Source organism: Candoia aspera, chromosome 2 (genome assembly GCF_035149785.1).
Source record: "Candoia aspera isolate rCanAsp1 chromosome 2, rCanAsp1.hap2, whole genome shotgun sequence".
Taxonomy (NCBI): domain Eukaryota; kingdom Metazoa; phylum Chordata; class Lepidosauria; order Squamata; family Boidae; genus Candoia; species Candoia aspera.
The window spans coordinates 182,685,508-182,705,353 of record NC_086154.1 but is presented as its reverse complement, the minus strand read 5'-3'; the positions used below and the strand labels follow the sequence as shown (position 1 = coordinate 182,705,353).

General features: G+C 34.7%; 2 protein-coding genes across 3 annotated transcripts in view; one reads left to right on the top strand and one right to left on the bottom strand.

Moving 5' to 3' along the window:
* Positions 1-19,846, top strand: part of IFT74 (intraflagellar transport 74) — a 49,231-nt gene that overhangs the window by 3,272 nt on the left and 26,113 nt on the right. For both annotated transcript variants that reach the window (XR_010067310.1, XM_063294999.1), the window contains exons 2-12: positions 902-1,037; positions 3,904-3,952; positions 5,413-5,511; positions 5,667-5,727; positions 5,957-6,016; positions 6,490-6,551; positions 14,781-14,919; positions 16,027-16,089; positions 17,764-17,907; positions 18,714-18,754; positions 19,575-19,654. Coding sequence is in view for 1 of the 2 variants with exons in the window: in XM_063294999.1 (XP_063151069.1) it covers positions 902-1,037; positions 3,904-3,952; positions 5,413-5,511; positions 5,667-5,727; positions 5,957-6,016; positions 6,490-6,551; positions 14,781-14,919; positions 16,027-16,089; positions 17,764-17,907; positions 18,714-18,754; positions 19,575-19,654 (934 nt within the window). In the remaining variant the exon portion in view is untranslated. The remainder of the gene's footprint in view (positions 1-901; positions 1,038-3,903; positions 3,953-5,412; positions 5,512-5,666; positions 5,728-5,956; positions 6,017-6,489; positions 6,552-14,780; positions 14,920-16,026; positions 16,090-17,763; positions 17,908-18,713; positions 18,755-19,574; positions 19,655-19,846) is intronic.
* On the bottom strand, positions 6,593-13,817 carry LRRC19 (leucine rich repeat containing 19). Its single transcript, XM_063295000.1, has 5 exons — positions 13,753-13,817; positions 12,283-12,375; positions 10,588-11,098; positions 8,959-9,138; positions 6,593-7,519 (listed from the first exon to the last, which is right to left on the bottom strand). The coding sequence occupies exons 1-5, from the start codon at positions 13,777-13,779 to the stop codon at positions 7,209-7,211; spliced, it is 1,122 nt and encodes a 373-aa protein (XP_063151070.1). The 5' UTR covers positions 13,780-13,817; the 3' UTR covers positions 6,593-7,208.

Here is a 19,846-nt window from a genome sequence, read left to right as displayed (position 1 = left end):
GGTTTACAATAAAGCGAAAAGAATAAAATACAATAAAAACAAAATATAATACATAAAATATAAAATATAAAATACAAAATATAAAATGAGATCAAGATGGCAGATAAAATTCTAATTCGGTTCATACATATATGAGGACCACTTTTAAGGTGCTAGCCACCCCCAGGATTGACTACCCCCCTTCCTGCCCCAAGCAAGATGGCAGAGCCAGGTCTTTAACCCTTTCCGGAAGGCCAGGAGGGAGGGGGCTTGCCTCACCTCTGAGGGAAGAGTGTTCCAAAGGGCGGGGGCCATGGTAGAAAAAGGCTGCTTCCTGGACCCCACCAATTGACATTCTCTCATAGATGGGGTCTGTAACTTGCCCTGTCTTCATGACCGGGTGGGACGGATCGATGTGGGAATAAGTGTGCTTTTTGTTTTTGATTAAAGCTTATTATTATGGTTTGATGTGTTATGTGAATCCTGCCAGTATGGTTTGTGAATCATGGTCCAATAATTAAGGTATATTCAGTAACCATAGTTTAACAAACAAATGGCTTAACTTAGGTAAACACTATCTTGAAGAGGTTCTAGAAGAAATCATTTTCTATCATATGAGCAGTAGGATCTTAAATTCTTTTCAGTTACTACTTCTTTCTCCATATCATATCACTAGCCATTTCCCACTCTATAGAAGTTAATATATACAGTGTATTTTGCATTTACAGAATTTCTGCCTTCCTATAACTGCTTTTCCTTTAAAGAATCTGTTGTATATAACATTAAAAGCTATAAGTTTTTTCAAATTTCAGTGCCTTAGCCTATTTATTCATAGAATATAAATCAGAACAGACTGATTATCCTGTTCTTTGGGGGTGCTATTTTAATTACCTTTTCTTATTGATTTTGATTTCTGTATCAGATTCCCCCAGGTACATCCAGGCCTGGTACACGTGGTGGATCCATAGGTACTGGTGTGGTTTTGTCCTCTCAGATTAAAGTTACAGACCGTCCAGTGACACAGCAAGGACTGAGTGGAATGAAAACAGGAATGAAAGGTATTTTAAGATATTAAAGTACAAGAACCTTAACCTCATTTAACTATTTTTTTTCTTTATTTAACTCAAAGGTCAAAATCATTACAAGATAAAAATAAATGAAAATTAAAAGGTTGAATAATTAACAGAATGTACAACAATACCTAACCTAATAAGAATATAAATTCCATTCCATTAGATCCAAGTTTTCCTTGCAACAATCATTATTGGGCAGAATTTAGCAACCTTCCTGGTTACATCAGAAAGGTTTGCTAGCAGAAAGCACGTATTTCCTGACCCAGCCAATCAAAATGGTTAACTAGCAGAGGCATTATTAAACAGGACACACACCTAGATTGATACATGGAACAATGCACTAAGCATGAGGAACTAACATTCCTGATCCCTCCAAACAGAAGCAAAGTATGTCTTTTAGTGGGATGTTGTTATAAATGCCTTCCAGAACCACAGATGTCATAGCATTAAGTCTAGTCAGTGAAAATATCCTTCAGTGCAAAACAGACAGAATACTAGAGAAATGGTTGGCCTCAATAACCTGTTTTCTACATATACTCCTCTTACGGTAGAGGGTTAGACTTCAATTTTTGTATATCAGTGTCAGGCATGTATTTCTCTATCCAGCACCTTTTTTCTACCATTGTAGAATTGAGCTGAAGAGCCACAAAAATTTGAGTGTGTTTCTGTTTTTCATCCAGGAGGAAAGAGATTTTTCAATGAGAATTAGGACAAGAGAACTTTCTGTACAGGGTAGTATTAATCAGTATCCTGACTGACAAACTCTCAAACAGAGGAAAGATCAGCTTCTAGACACAAGAGAGCATTTGACACACAGCGGAGAACATGAAGCATAGCTCTTAAATATTTAGTCTGGGTTGCTTCTAAAACTCTAAAATCCTTATACATGCAAAGCTGGGGGCATAAAAGGCATAATATCTTGGCCTTAAACTAGTTTTATGGCTGTAGGAAGTATTGCCTCTGCTACCAAATCGAACTACTGATGTTACAATGATGACATCTTTTGTATGGTTCTGTCATATAAAGGAAGATTGAAAGATGACCCCAAAATACTTGAAGTCTTTCAAGTAAGGTAATATAAGTAAAATGTTGTAAATAGTTTGTTTTAAAATCCCGTATTTATTAAGTAATTATTATATTAATTGGATTATATAGTAGTCTCTCATTCTTATTGTCTGTTTCATCTAAAAACACAGTATATTTTTAAATGATCATGTTGAATTTTCTACTTTAAATACATTTTTAAGGTAAAGGTAAAGGTTTCCCTTGACGTAAAGTCCAGTCGAGTCCGACTCTAGGGGGCGGTGCTCATCTCCGTTTCTAAGCCTTGGAGCCGGCATTGTCCATAGGACACTTCCGGGTCATGTGGCCAGCATGACTCACGGAACACCGTTACCTTCCCGCCGAAGCGGTACCTATTGATCTACTCACATTTTGCATGTTTTCGAACTGCTAGGTTAGCAGGAGCTGGGACGAGCAACGGGAGCTCACCCCGCCGCGCGGTTTCGAACCGCCGACCTTCCGATCAGCAGCTCAGCGGTTTAACCCGCAGCGCCACCGCGTCCCCCTAAATACATTTTTAAAAGAGGGAAAAATAAAAAGAGGGTATGCTGGTTTGGTGTAGTGGTTAAGTCACTAGGCTAGAAACCGGGAGACTGTGAGTTCTAGTCCCACCTTAGGCACAAAGCTGGCTGGGTGACCTTGGGCCAGTCGCTCTCTCTCAGCCCTAGGAAGAAGGCAATGGCAAACCACTTCCAAAAAACCTCGCCTAGAAAACTGCAGGGACTTGTCCAGGCAGTCTCGAAGAATTGGATACGATTGAACGGATTAAAAAAAAATGCTGGAGTGAACCCATAACATGTCACCTCTGTTCATATGTGATTGAATAGTCCAATGCACTCTACATAAGGTTGCCTTTGAAAAAGCATTTGGAAGCTGCAGCTGGTTCAGAAGGCAGTGGATTGGATAGTGATGGGTATATATTAAAGCATCCACACAATACCTTTACTCTAGGAGTGCACTGATTGTCATTTCCTTCTGGGTACAATTCAAAGTGCTGGCTGTCCCCTTTAAAGCTTGTCGAGTTTTGGGGTCTGGGTACCTCTGGGACACATTCTCCTTGTAATATTTGCCTGCTGATAAGATCTAGTATTCTGGGCTTGCCATATGTCCCTCAGTTGGAGGTTGCCACTTTCAGAGACCACGTAAACATACCTTTTGATTTGCTACCCTTTCCTCTCGAATAGTATCCACCCCCCCACCCCCTTGTTCAGTTGGCCCCTTCCCTTCTGGGAAGCTGGTCTGTTTATAATTACTTCTTGGTCATGAGATTGGGTTCTTTCGCTACTGTGAAATTTTTATACACAACTGCTGGCTCCCGAGGAATGTTTTCTAGCTGTTTTTTTTTTAATTGATTGTATATATCATTTTAATCCCAGTTACGTATTAGGTAGTTGTATTCTGTTCAGAGGTGGCAGATTGGATTGACCTGTAAGTCCTGTGAATACATAAAATAAGATAAACTGCTTGGAGGAAAAATGTATTTGGTTGACCTTAACAAAGGCTAAAATAATATATCATTTTAATATATAATCAGAAGCATCTGCAATGCTGGATTGAGTCTGGACCCTGTGAGCCAAAGCAGAGCAAGCATATCCAGGGCCTATAGTTTTCTAAATTTATGGATAATGTATCATCATTGATCTTTTAGGAAAAAATATGCTACGTCGTTTGTCATTAGTGAAGAAATATCTTCTCTGTATGACAATTTTGTTGTTTTGCAAGAATCATTTCACTATTTTTAATTAAATACATCTGTTTCTCATATCAGAATAATATTTTTTTCCCTTAGGCCCACAGAGACAAATTATGGATAAATCCTATTACCTTGGAGTGCTTAGGTACGTGAAAGAATTTGTCACTCGTAATACCACATGAGGTTGTGTCAAATGTTGTATTGTAGCCCATGTTAGAAAAAATTATAGAACCAAGCTGGGAACTCTTAAAATCTTAATGAGGAGGTTTTGGATTACAGTACTCTTTTAATATTGTATTTTCTCATAAAATGAAAGAGGTTCTTGCCATCCTAGTAGCAACCATACTTTCTCTGCTATTTTTCTGTCCTGCTTGAAGCTTTGCTTTCCATTTCCTTCCTATTTGCTTAAAGCTAGTTCTTCAGCTCATTTTAAATTGCCATCGCTTCCTTGCTACATAAGTGGTGATTTGGCCATACTCCACAGCTGATCGCCTTGCATGCTTTTGTGGCTAAAGCAGACTTCCCTCTAGGCATCTGTGTATTTCTTCTCCATGGTTATATATGCTTGACATGCTAGGCCAAAACCTTTGTTTAATGAGTTTAATGTGTATAGAACTTATGACCAAGTTTTGCTTTCAGATTTTGCTTTTCCACAAACCCAAATGATGACTTTTTTAGGTTCAGATAATATAGTAAGCCTAAGACTTAGGATAAAGCAGGGAAAGGTAATATTGTGGTATGATTAACCAGTTTTTTTGGTTTAGTGTGTCACACGATCACAACTCATGAGACTCTCAAACTTGGGATTGTCATAAAGTAATAATTGTAGCTAAGCTGGATTTATTTAATCATGGTTTGGAAAACAAACCATGATCTTGTTTGCACATAATGCTAAGCCATATTGAGTAGATTCATAGGTACATCAGAAATGAAAAAAACTACATTTTGCCTTCAAACAGTGTATGAATTTCACCCATGTTTCTTCTGTCTGTCCATATGCTCTTGGTAGCCGGAATCAAATTAATTAAGCACCCTTAATTCTGCCTAATTTTAGGCATCTTCATTTCATCATTGTAATGAGGGAAGTGATAATTATAAAAATGTCCCTTTTTATATAAAGAAATAAATCTATGCAAAACTTGGTATAGTTCTTACCTTGGAAAAACTAGCTGACCCTAAATTAATACAATATAGTCAAATAGGTCAGAGATAAATATATCCTTTGATATATTAAATACACGTTTTAGAATGCTAATGTGGGAATTTTAAAAAGCATCTATATTTTAAAAATCCTATCTATTTTAGAATTAAAATTAGGAACTGCAGGTTCCTAAACAAATCCAATTTAGTGCACATTCCACTTAGCCCTTCATTGTCACTGAAAAAGATGAAGTAACATTTGTAGCCTTCCAGAAAACTTAGAAACCGACCTGGGTTATAGAATATTATGTTGACCAATGCCCATCAACCCTAGACCACATACTTAGTTAACGGGAGTTTTAATTTAGCTACTTCTCAAGGACCTCCTCAAGTTCAATTACATGAAATTTCAGCAATACACAAAGGCTGAAGTATATATCTTAACACCTATTTCTTTTCTTATAGAAGCAAAATAAATGAACTTACCTCAGAAATCAATAAGCTTCAGAAAGAAATTGATATTTATAATCAGGAGAATTCTGTGTATCTGTCCTATGAAAAAAGGTAAGCTAAACTGCACATCAAAATCCATAAATATGCTTGTCCTTGTTAGTGGATTCACACTTATGAGTAACTTTTGGAAATGTAGAGCTTTACTTGTTTTAAATTCCATTTATTGCTGGGCTCTGTAGTAATCTTGTGTTTTCTTGTGCTCTTAGAGCAGAATCTTTAGCTAGTGAGATCAAAGAATTTCAAGGACAGCTGGCAGACTACAATATGGTATGTTATTGTTTCACAAATAATTTTTAAAATTTAGGTTGAATTCATGCATTGAAGAAACTGGACTCAATTTTGAATTGCATTTGCAAATAGCTTTCCAACTATTGTTTCTCTAATCCAGCTCGGACCAATGCAGATTTGACAATAACTATGCAGAGCAGTAGTCTCTTTGATTGTGTTCTTCTATGAGATTACATGAACAATTAATTAACTTTCCTTGTTGTTTTAGTTGGTGGATAAACTTAACACTAACACTGATATGGAGGAAGTAATGAGTGACTATAACTTGGTAAGTATAAAGACTGATGTTTTATTTCAGTGTTGGTAGTATTTATATTGAAAATTGGCCTTGGACTGCTGCTGCCAAATTTCCACTTGCGTAGCTGGAAGATATTTCAAAGAAAACAGGGTGATCAGTTCTTGTGAACAGTGTGGAATCCTAAAATGATAAAGGTAAATAATGTGGCCCCTGCACTGTTGTTTCTGTAACATTAAAAATTAACTGAGTATGGAGACCTATTACTTCATTTAGCAAATAAATCCTATTGCCTGTATGTACAAACCAGCTATTATGCAGGGGAATGGTAAGGATATATTAAACTTTGATTTTCTTTCAGGGTACCATTTACTTTTCATTTATGTTAATAAACCAGAATAGCATATATATTAGAATAAAGGAATATGTATTTTTTGTTCATATTTGCTGTTGAAATAGCAAATGTACATAAGTGACGTTGCCAATGACTTTGTCTTTGTTAATAGTTAAAAGCTCAAAATGACCGTGAAGCTCAGGGCATAGACATTATTTTTACAGAAAGACAGAGGTAAGTATCTGAATTAAAAATTTTAAAAAAATCACAAAAACTTGAAGAAGTGAATTTTCATACACATTGCAGTTTCTTGGCATTTGCCCGCTGTTTGTTCTCAAGCATTTGAAGAAGGCTTTCACAATTGACATATTTACCACACACACACACACACAAAACAATAGCAGTCACAAGAACAATTGGCATAAAAATTGCAAAGCAGCTCTTATTACAGTTGGGGGTAATTCATGTTAATCCAGAATTCCTTTCATGGAAGTAAGTGGCAGTCAGTGGCATCTGAAAGGAGAGGGCAGAGGAGAGCAAATTGACAAAAGCAGTGCTCCAACATCACAACATAAGCGTAGCCTCTTTTGTGTCTTGTAATGTTGCTTGCAAGCCCATTTACACAAATTATGTAAATGAATGCAAATGGCGTAATTTATGACATCATTACACAACTGATGTAAATCAACACAGAAATTTGATTCACTGCATTAGAAATCCATCATATCAGTATCTGCTAAATCAAGGTGGTAAGGTTTTTCTTAGTAAGTTTAGATCATATAAAATTAATTAATGACAAATAACAGATTGTGTGTGTATTTTTGTCCTATATATAGCACACTTCTGTGCTAATAACAAATAGTTTTGGTCTACAATATTTATGGTAAACCTTTATGGATCAATATATTTGTCTTCAATAAATCCATCATCTTCTGGAACAAATGTATGAAATTGTTCAAAAGCAGCTATAGACTCTTCTTCATTCGTCGCTGAAGTTTGTGGGATCGTGCGTAACTGTGGTGTGAATGTTTCTTCAAACATCTCAGATTCTTCTTTTTCTTTCAGGCGTCTGTGATTATAGTTGATGAAGTGACGGTACCACATTGGAAATTTGATAGCAACAGTAATCAGTGCTGTAGTGCTAAGGATGACTGCTAGGACCCCCAACAGAAAAGTCCAGCTTTTGCCAATGGGCTGAATACCTGCATGTTAAAATAAACAAAATATTTATAATGTATAGTCATCCTCCATAACTATCTTTTCTACATAAACGTTCTGAGAAATAGCTTGACTTCCAAAGGCCATTTATTAATGTCTACTGACTTGATTAAGCAAACCTCTCCTCTTCCTTATAGGAAATAAAGCCTTTAGGTTATTTACCTATTAACTTTTTAAAAAAACACATGATAAATATAGTACATTTTTAAAATAATGTTGACCCTTAGGTGAATATTTTTCAGGTGATGCTATGCTTAACAAATACTCTTGCAGGAATCTGTTTTGTAATTATAATTATTATTATCATCATCATCATTTATTAAACTTGTAAACTTGTATGATACTTGTAAATATCACATATGAGATTTCAGCTGAATTAATAATAGACTGATGAATAATCTTGACTTTCTACATGGATCTCAGGTACCTGCCTCAGTCATGGTCTAGTTTATTCAAGACTAATGGCCCCACCTAGGTATACCCTTTCATGTTAGCATAATACCATTATTACAACTTCAGCTGGAACTTTGTTGACTTTCATGAGATGAAATTGTTGCCAAATCAGATAAGCAAGGTTTTTACAGCTCAGACCAACATATAACAAATAATTGGAATATTAAACTATCAGGATTATCTGAATTAAAGTATGGTTTGCCAATATGCATGTAATGATATTCTGTGTCTCTTGCAATTTAGCATATTCAATTATGTTCTCCTAAAGAAAAGATTGCTTCAGTTTATGTAGCGTACATAAAATTATTTCAGTGTATTTCCTGGTTTAAAATACAATGCAAAAGTGTCATGGTTTAAATTAGCAAGGTAGGAAGAGGGAAAGTTGAGAGTAGAATAGTCTGTTAGGAAAACACTATGTAGGCGGCCATTACAAATACACCAGAGAAAAAGGCGGCTACCAGTCCTTTTCAATGACAGGAAAAAATAAAACAGAATTTAACCCTGTATTATGCATGTACGCATCTGTCCATCTATCTGTGAATGACTGGACCCTTTACCTTGGTAGAAGCTATTCATCGTCTCATTTAGATGGCTTGGAGTTTTATATTTTCAAATGGAGTCCTAGATTTCTGTGAGTGCCAAGTTTCAGATAGATTATTGCAAGCATTTGAGGGCAACCTTGACAAAAGCTATTCTTAAATGTAAAGCAGGATGTTGTAAAGATTTTAATTTGTGTGAATGTAGATTAGAAGTAGAGTAAATGAATATAAGTTGACTTGCTTGATGAACATTGCTTAAAGTACTCAAGGCAAATTCTTTTTTCTTCTAGCAGGCTTATGGGCATTTTTTATGTTTCAAAATATTCAGTGCTTCAAAACCCATATAAGTGAATTAAATTATTTTTTGACATTTCTTCTGAACCATTATACCCCATATGTACACTTAATTGGTTATTTAAACTGAAATGTACCTGAATATGCTGATCCATTTGTATAATTGTATGTAGTGCCATAGATAGCATTAATAGAAGTAAAAGGTAAGAGAGTTGTTCCAGATGTTCCCATTTGATTACAATTTGATATATTTGTTGTCTTGATAGGGTATTTTTTCATAGTAACTAGATGAGTGCACATAGTATTGTTCTCATTTTCTGTAAATATAACCAATGTCAGTATTAAAATGTTTGGCCTACACTCTTATACAAAGATAAACTTTTGTATAAAAAGAATACAGTTTAGTTTATGAATTTTTAAAAAATGGATGAGCTCTGGTAGCACAATAAGGTTGACAGAGTGAAACAAAATAAATAGTATGTACATAATACACTTAAATGAATTTATATTTAATTTTTTATTCTAACAGAAAAGGAAGCCAGCAAAAAAAAAAGTAGCCTTTTCAGTCAGTTAACCAGCTAAACATATGGGCAGAAAATACTTAGCATTCATGCACAGAAAGCAAACTTTATTTGAGGACTTCAAGAATAGTCACACTGTCCAAGTTTACTAATCTTATGCATTAACAGCTGGTTTGCAGGTATCAGAAGAATTTCTGACTTAGTTAAATGCAGCTTTCTTGGTGCAACGTTTAGCAAATAGCTAATTCAAAAGAAATATTTATCCCATCACTGTCAGCTTCAGTAATGGAATGGTTTGAATGAATGGAATGGATAACTACCATGAGATAGTCATCTGGAAGATGCTACAGTAGAAAACCAATTCTAGTACTGTATATCCCAAAAACTGGACAGTCTAGGAAAATAATTTCTGGGTAGAAATTATATGAATATTGATATTTTTACTGTATCATTGTAAAACTGTATGACATATGTTACTGTGCTAGTTATCTGTTTAACAGTAATCTTAGGATAGATTGCCATAATTGCTTCCCTAGGAGTATATTCTTTAGAACACAAAGTGGCTTACTTCTAAGTAGATACTGCACCTGTAAGTAGTGTTGCCAGATCTGGGTTGGAAAAATCTGGACAACTACCAGATGGCAGCAGTTAAAGTTTTCTGTATGCTGTCATCTAGTAGTCCTCCTAATCTTTTCAGACCAGATCTGGTAGGTAGCTCTAGTAGATGTTTGCAGAGTTATTTTACTGAAATACATTATTCTGGATACATTTCTGGTTCACGGTGTAGACCTTTTTTCTAACTCGGCTAAACACATAACTTTTGAATTTTCTATTCTGAAATACTTTAAAATATGAGGACTGTATTTGGTTTCAATTGGGCAGTTTTAGCCAGAGTATTAAACCATGCCTTAATGCTTATATTATTGGAATGAGCCCAAACCAGCTCCTGCAGTATTAGGAGAAGATCCTTACCAATGTTTAGTTTCTCTTTCAAGGATAGTAGCATTGCATATAAATTAAATCATGAATAAAAGCAAACTCAGTTATATAAACAAACCAATTTCATAATCCAGTTGTTTGGAAATCATGTTAATGTTATATATGAGCCAAGTCTGTCATGCTATTACAACGTAGGGTTTAATTTTTGGCTCCTAATCAAATTAGGAATTTCGGAAAGTAATTCTGAAATTACTTTCAGAAATGACAAAAAAAAAAAATCAAGAGTCTAGGTATTTCATGACCTACCCATTGTCACAGTACGGTTATTCAGCCAACGCTGTAAACTAAGAAGGTCACATGAACAAGTCCATGGATTTCCACTTAGTGTAATACATATTGAATTAAATGTTACTTCAACATCAAAATATTTTAGAAGATTGTTTTGTAAGTTCAAGACTTTCAAGTTGTTTAGCCCTGCAAATGCATCAGAACTTAATTGTGTAATTTTGTTATTTTGTAGATGCAGAACCTGCAGTTCATTTAAACCAGCAAATGCTGCTTTTCCAACTATTTCAATATAATTACTGCTGATATCAAGAATTTTTAGTTTTAGAAGACTCTCAAAGCTGTAATTACGAAGAATAACAATAGAGTTGTTGTTCAAATACAGTTTTGTGAGATTATTGTACTGACGAAGTATTAGTGTGTCATTTTTGCTTAGAGTAATATGGTTACAACTAAGATATAGCATAGAGATATTTTTGTTTAGATTAGAAGGAACAAAAGAATAGGTTTTTGCCACTTCTTCACATTTTACCTGTTAAATAGAGAGAAAAAACAGTTATGAAGATACCATTACAAATGATTTACAAGATGTTTTACAAATCTCTATAATATTTATTGTAAAAAAATTGTCCAAAGAGAAATTCGAGTGGTTTACGTAATAAAATAAAGCATAATACAGCAACAAAATCCCATAGGATATAGAACTAAAATGCAGCAGCATAGAACAGCAAAATAAGCAATACCCAAAACAGAAACAAAGCAATGACATCTGTATGCTGCTTCTGGTTAGGAATATTTTCATTACAAATATATACAAGAAAGAAGTTGATCATAAATATGGATTCCAGATACATGAAAATTTTAGTACTCCAAATATGAAATAGGTTTAAACAGCTTTCAGTAATGGAGTATGAAGCATAAATATTTGAAGTTTCTATACCCTAGACTGAAAATTACCTTTTGGCACAGAATGGTAGCACGGTTTAATTCTAAAAACCATCTGTAGAGCTGCCAAGGGGTGCAAGGGACAACACATGTTGACACATGCATGATACCAACATGCAGATGACAAAATTTAAAATACTTGCATCAGACATCATGATGCAACTATTGCAAATTACATAATACTACACTTGATCTTACCTAAAAGGCCAAGGAATGCTTCTTGGCCTTTTGGCTGTAGTCAAATGTAGTATATAATATCATCATTTGCAATAAATACATCATGACACAGATGTATTTGTTATGTCATCGTGGTTTGTAACGGACACTACTGTATGTATACAGCAGAGTATGATACCTGAAGGAGTTAAAGTGTGAATATTAAAATACAATGTACAGTACTATATTATATCTCTAATCTCTTACAGAAAAATTATTCTTCAATGGGTTTTCAGTCTTAACCATCCTGAAGAAAGCATTCCTTGATTTTTAGTATGGAATGTATGCATGAGTATATATGCTGTATGAATATATGTGTGCAAGAGTGATGGAATGACTGGCAGTATTAATAATAGGAATGTGTGATTACTATATTTTATAAATGTCACAGGTTAATTTATTCATATTCTAAAATATATTTTAAAAGAAACTGCATTGCACCATATGCCCACTTTAAAACAAGCTCTCATTCTCATCTTGTTGGAAATTGGGAGCTAACCGCTTTCTTTAACAAGTAGCTAAAGAGTAGTAGCTGTATTTGGTTCCAAAACTTACAGTTTGAGTAGTATCACTGCATTCGGTACTGACTGGGTGAAGAAAGAGAACCGGAACCAGTATCAGGAGCCAAGCAAGCTTCATGTTGAAAATCTGTTAATTTTCAATATAATTCAAATAGTAACAAGGACTGAGGATTTAGTATAAGAAACAAGTTAGAGCTATTATTTGTTCTTCCTTGGCTCATGATTTGGGGTCACAAAATGTATCAAAGATAATTGCAGAGCAAAATAAATGAATACAATTCTTAAGAGTTGAATAAAATATTGAAATTGAACTAATAATTGTTTTTACCACAAAATCATCCATTCAACTATCTGATGACGTATGTATGGAAGAAAACTTCTTTTATTCTGACTTTCTAAAAGGTAGATGACTATGCATGATGTACAGGCAAAAACACACACACACACAGATACACATACGCAGAGATACACAGAGTAATCCTTCATACGCCCATATTCCCAAATTCTGCTTTATGTTTGGAGTAATGACACATGGAAAGTTTTGCAAAGATGACTGACAAATCAGCCCTGTGCAGAATACATATGTAGGAGGCAGAATCTTGACCTTTACTTCTCAATAATGTATTTGCTAAATCATCTGGTTCTCTCCCCAGTTTTAGACTGGTTTTCTTACAGAAAATGAGACATAGTAGACAGAAGTCCATGAAATGTGCCCCCTCCATGTTTCAAAATAAATGTGATTTCTCTCCAAAGCATCTCTAGCTGGCAACCAAACAACAATGATTTTTTGAACAATTCAAAGGCTGGATGCCAGGCCCACTTGCTAAAAGCACAAGCTCTTCACTTCCTAAGGGGGTGTTGCTCTAGCTAAATAATATTGCTGTAGATTTTTATGAAGTACAGAAAATAACTGAAACAAATATTCTCTAAATGCATGTTCAGTCATTTAAGAGCAGATTTAAACCTTCCTGAGAACTTTTCTTCTTGCTCCCAACTGAGCTCTAAAATGGTTCTGCTCTGAAGGGCAGCACAAAGCGAGAGTCGTATCTCATTGTCTTGAGGCAATTTATGTGACCATTCTTTACAAAGAAAACTACATAAATCTCTCAAGGATTGATAAAAATACAGCTAATAAGGTGTTTATTTAATACAATGCAGTAGCCTGAGAAACAAAACCAAGGTTGCAGTAAAGTTTTGTTGTGAAAGCATCTCAATCTTCTGTTCAACCATGTATTTTTTAACAGGTCAAGTAAAAGCTATTTCTCAAGGTTTCCTATTTATTGCCAAAGCAATCCATGTTCAGCTTTAGGTTGTTTAAAAACCAAGTACAGCTTCAAGGTAACAGTAGAGTTAAATACGACTTCTCACAAGGCATAAATCATTCAGTACCTTTTCTGAATTTCATAAAAAATCAAACCAGGCAGTATATATTCTATAATCTTGGATTATGAAGCAAACTTTGTTATTACACAGTTGTACTATGCTCTATTTGTATATATCATACCTTCTTATTTTTTCTCTGGAATATCATGCTGGTGTATTTTCCTGTGAATGAAAAAGGAGAGATGAAAGTTCTGCACTTGGCTGCAACCTTTGTACCCAATTAGCAGGGAGGAACTTTAAAATAAAGTGCAGGACACCATTAGCAAAAGATTGACTATTTGTGTTCATCTGTGAGTTAGAGGCTTGCAGCCAATCAAGAAAGCTTTTGAATGTGATCAGTGCAGTTTTATGACATGAAATTGCAAGGTGAGGGAGGAGAAATCTCTTAGCGTTTCCAATAAAGCAAGACTGCATTGCATTCAAAGAGCTAAAGCCAGAAAGGTGGGCTTCTTCATTTTTTAAAAGGGATGGTCACTATGCCACTAGCAGTAAAAACATCAGTCCTGGCACAGTATAGCCTGTCTATAAATTTTGTTTTTAAAAGGAAGCAGGCATATGCATGATTTTAGATCAAAGGTCAAGAAAAAACAGCTTGAACAGCTAACAGGTACTAACTGAGCTGCATAAGAAGGGTCTGAACTGTATGAGGAAATGCTGTTTCTCTCATACTTTCTTGAATAGCCAGCTCCTCTTCCCAATCTACCACAGCAGTTTCAGTTTTTAAGTAAGTGTAAGCAAACTCTGGCCTTCATGTCCCTTTTTTGTGGTCCCAGGAGACCCCTCCAGCCGCACTGTTGAATTTTAATTTCCTGCCATTTTTGTGGTAGGAAACAGACAAAATCTGAAATGTTAGCTAAAAATAGGCATAATGCTGTTTAAAATGTATTTTTTTAAAAAACCACAAAACCAAAAAGTCCCAGAAGTTGGCAATGGCATTTCTATATTGTTCCTAAGAAAGCTACATGAATATATCCATGAAGTAATCAGAAGTTGAGTTCAGCTCAAGGAAGGCTTACTTTTTGTTGTTTTGCTTTGTTTTTGCTTTCATTCTCTTTAGTGCAAAATTTACTGCTGTCTTCAATTTAAAAAATGACCAGAATGCAAAAAAAGTTGGATCAGGTTTACAAAATATTTATTTTTGTGACGCAGCAAAGAAAAACTAATTCAAGCTGTGGAAGATGACATCCGGCAGGAAAAGCAGGCAGCAGAAAATATCATTAAAAATATGTCTGAAGAAGATCAAACTAACTATATGGAAATGAAAATGGCCAATGAAAAGCTATTGCAGGTAGCCTTTCATATTACCCTAAATTATAGTTTGATGTGTGTCAGCATAATTTCAGATTTAGAAAATGAAAAAAAAAAACTTTTTCAGAAGCTTCAGCTAACATATTAAGGGAACATCTTCCAACCAAATCTAAGATTTTACCCTTTTAAAGGTTGAATGAGTGCATGATTAACTCATACACTCATAAATCATGGTACAGATCTACCAACCTCTTTTTCTTTCTTTATAGTTTTAGTTCTCCAGTTCCTTTCCAGAATTATGGTTTCTTAATTTTAAAGAAATCATGGATGTGCAGTTTGGTAACTGTGCCTCACAATGGGGGAACCAGCCATTGCAAGTATTCATGTGCACATTAATCATGCATGCTTGTTTAGTGTGATGTGCAGTGTGTCTTTGCAGGAAAAGCTCCATATAGGAATGAAAGATTTGATTGATCCCATTCAAGAAAGAAAAAATCATTTGTTCAGAACAGGATTATTGAATCTAAGCTTTTAAAAGAGAAAAACCTATTTCTTTAACATCAGGAAATTTACAATCATGTCTTATTTTGAAACAGGAGTTCTAATCTAACTTTGCATAACTAACTGGGATATGGACTACAGCTGTTATTTCTTATGTTCTTATACTTGTTTCTATAAGAATCTCATTTTACCTGTGCAGGAACCTAGTAAGTTGAATTTGGCTATGAAATTTAGCAAATAAAAATCCTGAAATAATCTGGAGAGCTTCCCCCTCAGGTTTTGAGTTCATCTGAATTTCAAAGGGAAGCTGATTTTCATTCTTTACTATCTATTTCCATTATTTACATGCACTATCCATTTCCATTCTGTACTGCCCACAACTGCAGAAATCTTCAGAAGAAATTATTCCAAATATTATTGGAATTATTATTATTATTATGAAATTACTCTGATCAGACTCTTCAAAGAAATGGGAGACATATTTATCACATATAAGATTGGATGACTTGTGGTTGAATTTGACTACTTCTGTGCATTTATATAGGATAACATGGCCGTGGCTGGGCTGCCCGTGAAGCCTTAATTTCAAAGTTTCTTTCAAGCACAAAATCTCTAATAGTTTTTATTATATAAAATCCTCTCCTAGGAATTGTCTTCTTTACAACAACAACTGGATGCTGTGAATTTAAAAGAACAAGCTCTGGAAACTGTATGTATTTTCCTATTCTCAAGTTGATTACATAATGGAAAGACAAGGTTGAAATGTAATGGCTGATAAATAAGTGTCTTAAGTACAATTGGGGAAAAACAGTCAAAACCCTGAGCTAGTATCATTTTAGCTTTTTTTTTAAAATCTTCAGGACACTGTTTATCAATTGATGGTTGCCACTGTAGTGTAGAATAAAAGCGGGCAACTTTTTCTAGTCTGTGGATCGCACTCCCAGTTTTTTGCCCTGCTAAGGAGCCTCTGGGAACATATCCAGTAATATGGTGATCTCATATTACTCATATCTCTATCTCCTGAGATACCTCAGGATGAAACACTGTTATTCTTTTTGAAGCTTTTCAGGAGATTGGAACAAGGAATGTACAGCTAGAAAAGGATGCCTTTTGCCTTGCTGAAACTTAGCACCTATTGTAGCAACAACAGAACTCAGGGTTTTGTTACTGAATTGCTCTGTCTGTGATCTCTTGCTGTTATGTTATTTTATGATATTGGGCATAGGTGCTACAAATTTGGAAAGTACATAAAGTATAGAAAGCAGAATAAGTAGTGAAAAATGCAGTTTCAAGGCAAGAAAGACAGGCATATTATGGCCTTTGAAAGAAGCTACAAGATCCTGTATAGACTACCTGCCGGGGCCACTCAAATTTTTAACATTTCTTTTGTTGTTGTTGTTATTCTGTCCAACTCTCAGTGACTCTTTTAGCAAATGTTAGCACTAAAATACTGGAAAGGAGAAATGCTTCTTGAAGGGAATTTATCATTATTTACTTTCCCTGTTATGTAACATGCTACAATAAACTGTATGGCTGGATTCACATATTACATTGCACAGTGAGCGAATTCAGCCATTGGGGTTTTTAAATCCATCCAGTTGTGTTTTAGTCAATAAATAAAAGTTAAGCAAACTATTTACAATATGGGAACTTAGCCTGGGTATGCTCCTGCTATTCAGTTTATAATCTTAAAAATCAGTATAAGTAATTTAACATGCTTTATACTAAGTGACAGAGCTTCTGAGTAACTTTCCAAATGTTTGGTGTTCTCAGTTTAATCACTCCCACAATTGTTTTTTAAATATTTATATATCAATAGTTCTGTGAATTTTTCCATTTTGATACCCTATTAGAAAGTTATATGTAGCACTTCAAAACTTCAGTAGGTTACAACCTTGATAATACTACAGTCAGTTCCTCAGTTTAAGAATCTCACCAGAAAATATTTTGACAGCTATTTTTATTATTTTGTAATTTTCACATGTTAGCAGCTATAATTTGGATAATGGAGATGTTCTTAAATCAAGGATGGTTAAGAAGGCTCAGAAATAGATATGATAGAAGGAAATGGATACAGAAGATGCCGTTTAGTGGTGTATATCTCTGTTTGTGAATATGGAGAATGGCTTTGTGTTATCTCTTAGTTTAGGAGTGGTTAATAGTGATAATGTATGAATGAATGAACATATTTATGTGTTTATGTAAGAGAATGTATGTGCAGAGCCCAGTTTTAGCAGGAATCTTCCTATGCTACCATCTCATTGCTGTTTAGCCATAAGACAATGTGACTTGCAGGCCAAGACAGATTCCCTGTGTCTGGTCTTAACCATCTGCTTCGGTTCTATAACTGACAAAACACCACCTACACGTTTTCTATCTTTAGGAAATTGCTCACTCCCAAATTAAACAAGAGGCCTTACAGCTATATGAAAAGCTCCATGGTCTTGAGGAACATCGAGATCAGATGATTACAGAGGACAAGAGCATGGGATCTCCCCAAGAGGAGAGAGAAAGACTGTTAAAACAGGTGGAAAAATTATTAAAGAAAGGTTACTTTCCATAATATTTATAAAGATCAGTTAACAGGTGGAAATATAGAGCCAGAGTACTTCCACATCATGTTAATGTAGAAAAGCCATACTGTTTTGTTTTTTACATGGTACCATCATGAAACTAGGCCAGCAGATGTACTGTTTGGAGAGAGACATGATTGTTGCACTGTGATATTTCAGACAAGACTCAGTATTCACATGTCATAAAAGAATTGGGAAGAAGATAAATAAATATGTGTATGTTACACAATTTATTTTCCCTTCCCTGATAGACTGAAATACTGAGCTAAGGCTGTAAGATAATAAATTTCTTATATTTGTATGGCAGAAAAACATAAAGGGTACAACTAAAAGATGATGGAAACCTGATTTAGCAGCAATACATGTGAAAAACTAGCTGTGTATAAGCCACCAGTGCAATGCAGCTGGCAAAAAATCTGAAATGAATTTAGAATATCTCCACAGTGACATTTGTGCTATTCTGAGGTTGGCTCTGTGCCCTGGGATCCCATACCATCATCTTCATTGGATATCTGAGCAAATGTATTTCTAGCAGAATTTGGAGACATTTGTTGCCATATGTCACTTTTTCTAATATGCATATATTTGTGTTACTGAAATTTAAGATGACAGTATTTTATTCAGTAAATTAATTAGATAATGAAAGTAATATCAATCTGTTTCTAGAGCTAAGTCAGCATTCTTACTGTTCTTTCCATAAGTGAATAATTTATTTGTGTCACTAAGAAATGTGTTATGTTAATGTTATCTCTTTCTCAAGGTGAAGGAAGACAATCAAGAAATAGCAAGCATGGAGAGACAGTGAGTGCTTTTCTATATTGTCCCTCTAATTTCTATGTCTGCTATAAATGCAGCTTCATTTATGCCCACCTATTTTTACAAGATTTGTCAGTCATTTATAATGTACCCATCGACTGCAAAAAGAAGCAGGGCTATTTTTATAGCCTGCTTGTTGAAACATTCTGAATGAATTATATGTGAAAATGCAGTTGGAATTAAAGTATCTGATGACTTAACTCAAATAATAAGACAAGATGAAGGTCTAAAAGCCATATTTGCCCCATTGCATTTTTATTGCTTATAGGCATGCTTCATTATCACATGGTTATTCATATTGTTCAAAGAGAAAATAAAGGGAAGAGAGTTTAGAAACGGTACCTGACTGTCATTAAAGGCAGCTATAAAGAAAAGAAATGCCTTCCCTTGTATAATGTTAAATACAACATCACATTTGAATATGTTACCTGGGTTACTTTAATTAATGTTTTTTCCTACATTTGTCTCTGAAATGACAATTTGAGAAAGAGAGAAAGAAACATTATTCTGTTGTGAAGACATTATTGTAATGAAATTTTTTAACCACCAGGGGGACCCATTATTTAACATAAGAAATTCAAAAGTGCTCCTCATTTTCTACAAAATTAAACTTGTTCAGGTAAAATTATATAAACTCAATTGAAGAATATGCAGAAGCTAATAAATGTTAGGAGAAAAAGACACTGCAGTTTGATTGTTAGAACTTAAAGCAAGTAGCTGCTTACTTCAATATTTCTTTTGCAAAAAGCTGGAGGTCAAAAACTGTATTTATAGATATCACCATGCACTTTTCACATTGTTTCAGGCTGACAGAGATAAAAGAAAAGATCAACCACCTCAATGAAGGAATTCGACAGCTTGACATGGATTTAGAGGAACACCAAGGTAAAAGAGGGCTTAAAAACCTGACTCTTCAAAACCTTATTTAAATGTTCTATTAGTTTAGTTGATTCAGAAATGGAGACTTATTTTTTCTATTCAGGTAGAGTCTGTGAATTGTAAGTAGATATTAAAATGTGCTCATACATGCAAACTGCTGCTGCAGGAATGTTTGTTCTGTTGAGATTCTGTACAACA

What these genes read in the sequence shown, in the direction of transcription:
- LRRC19 (XM_063295000.1), bottom strand. Translation starts at nt 13,779, where the DNA reads ATGATATTCCAGAGAAAAAATAAGAAG. An exon ending in TCCAGAGAAAAAATAAGAAG is followed by an intron (nt 12,376 to 13,752) that starts GTATGATATATA and finishes GAAAATTAACAG; the next exon opens with ATTTTCAACATGAAGCTTGC. An exon ending in TAACCGTACTGTGACAATGG is followed by an intron (nt 9,139 to 10,587) that starts GTAGGTCATGAA and finishes TTATATTTACAG; the next exon opens with AAAATGAGAACAATACTATG.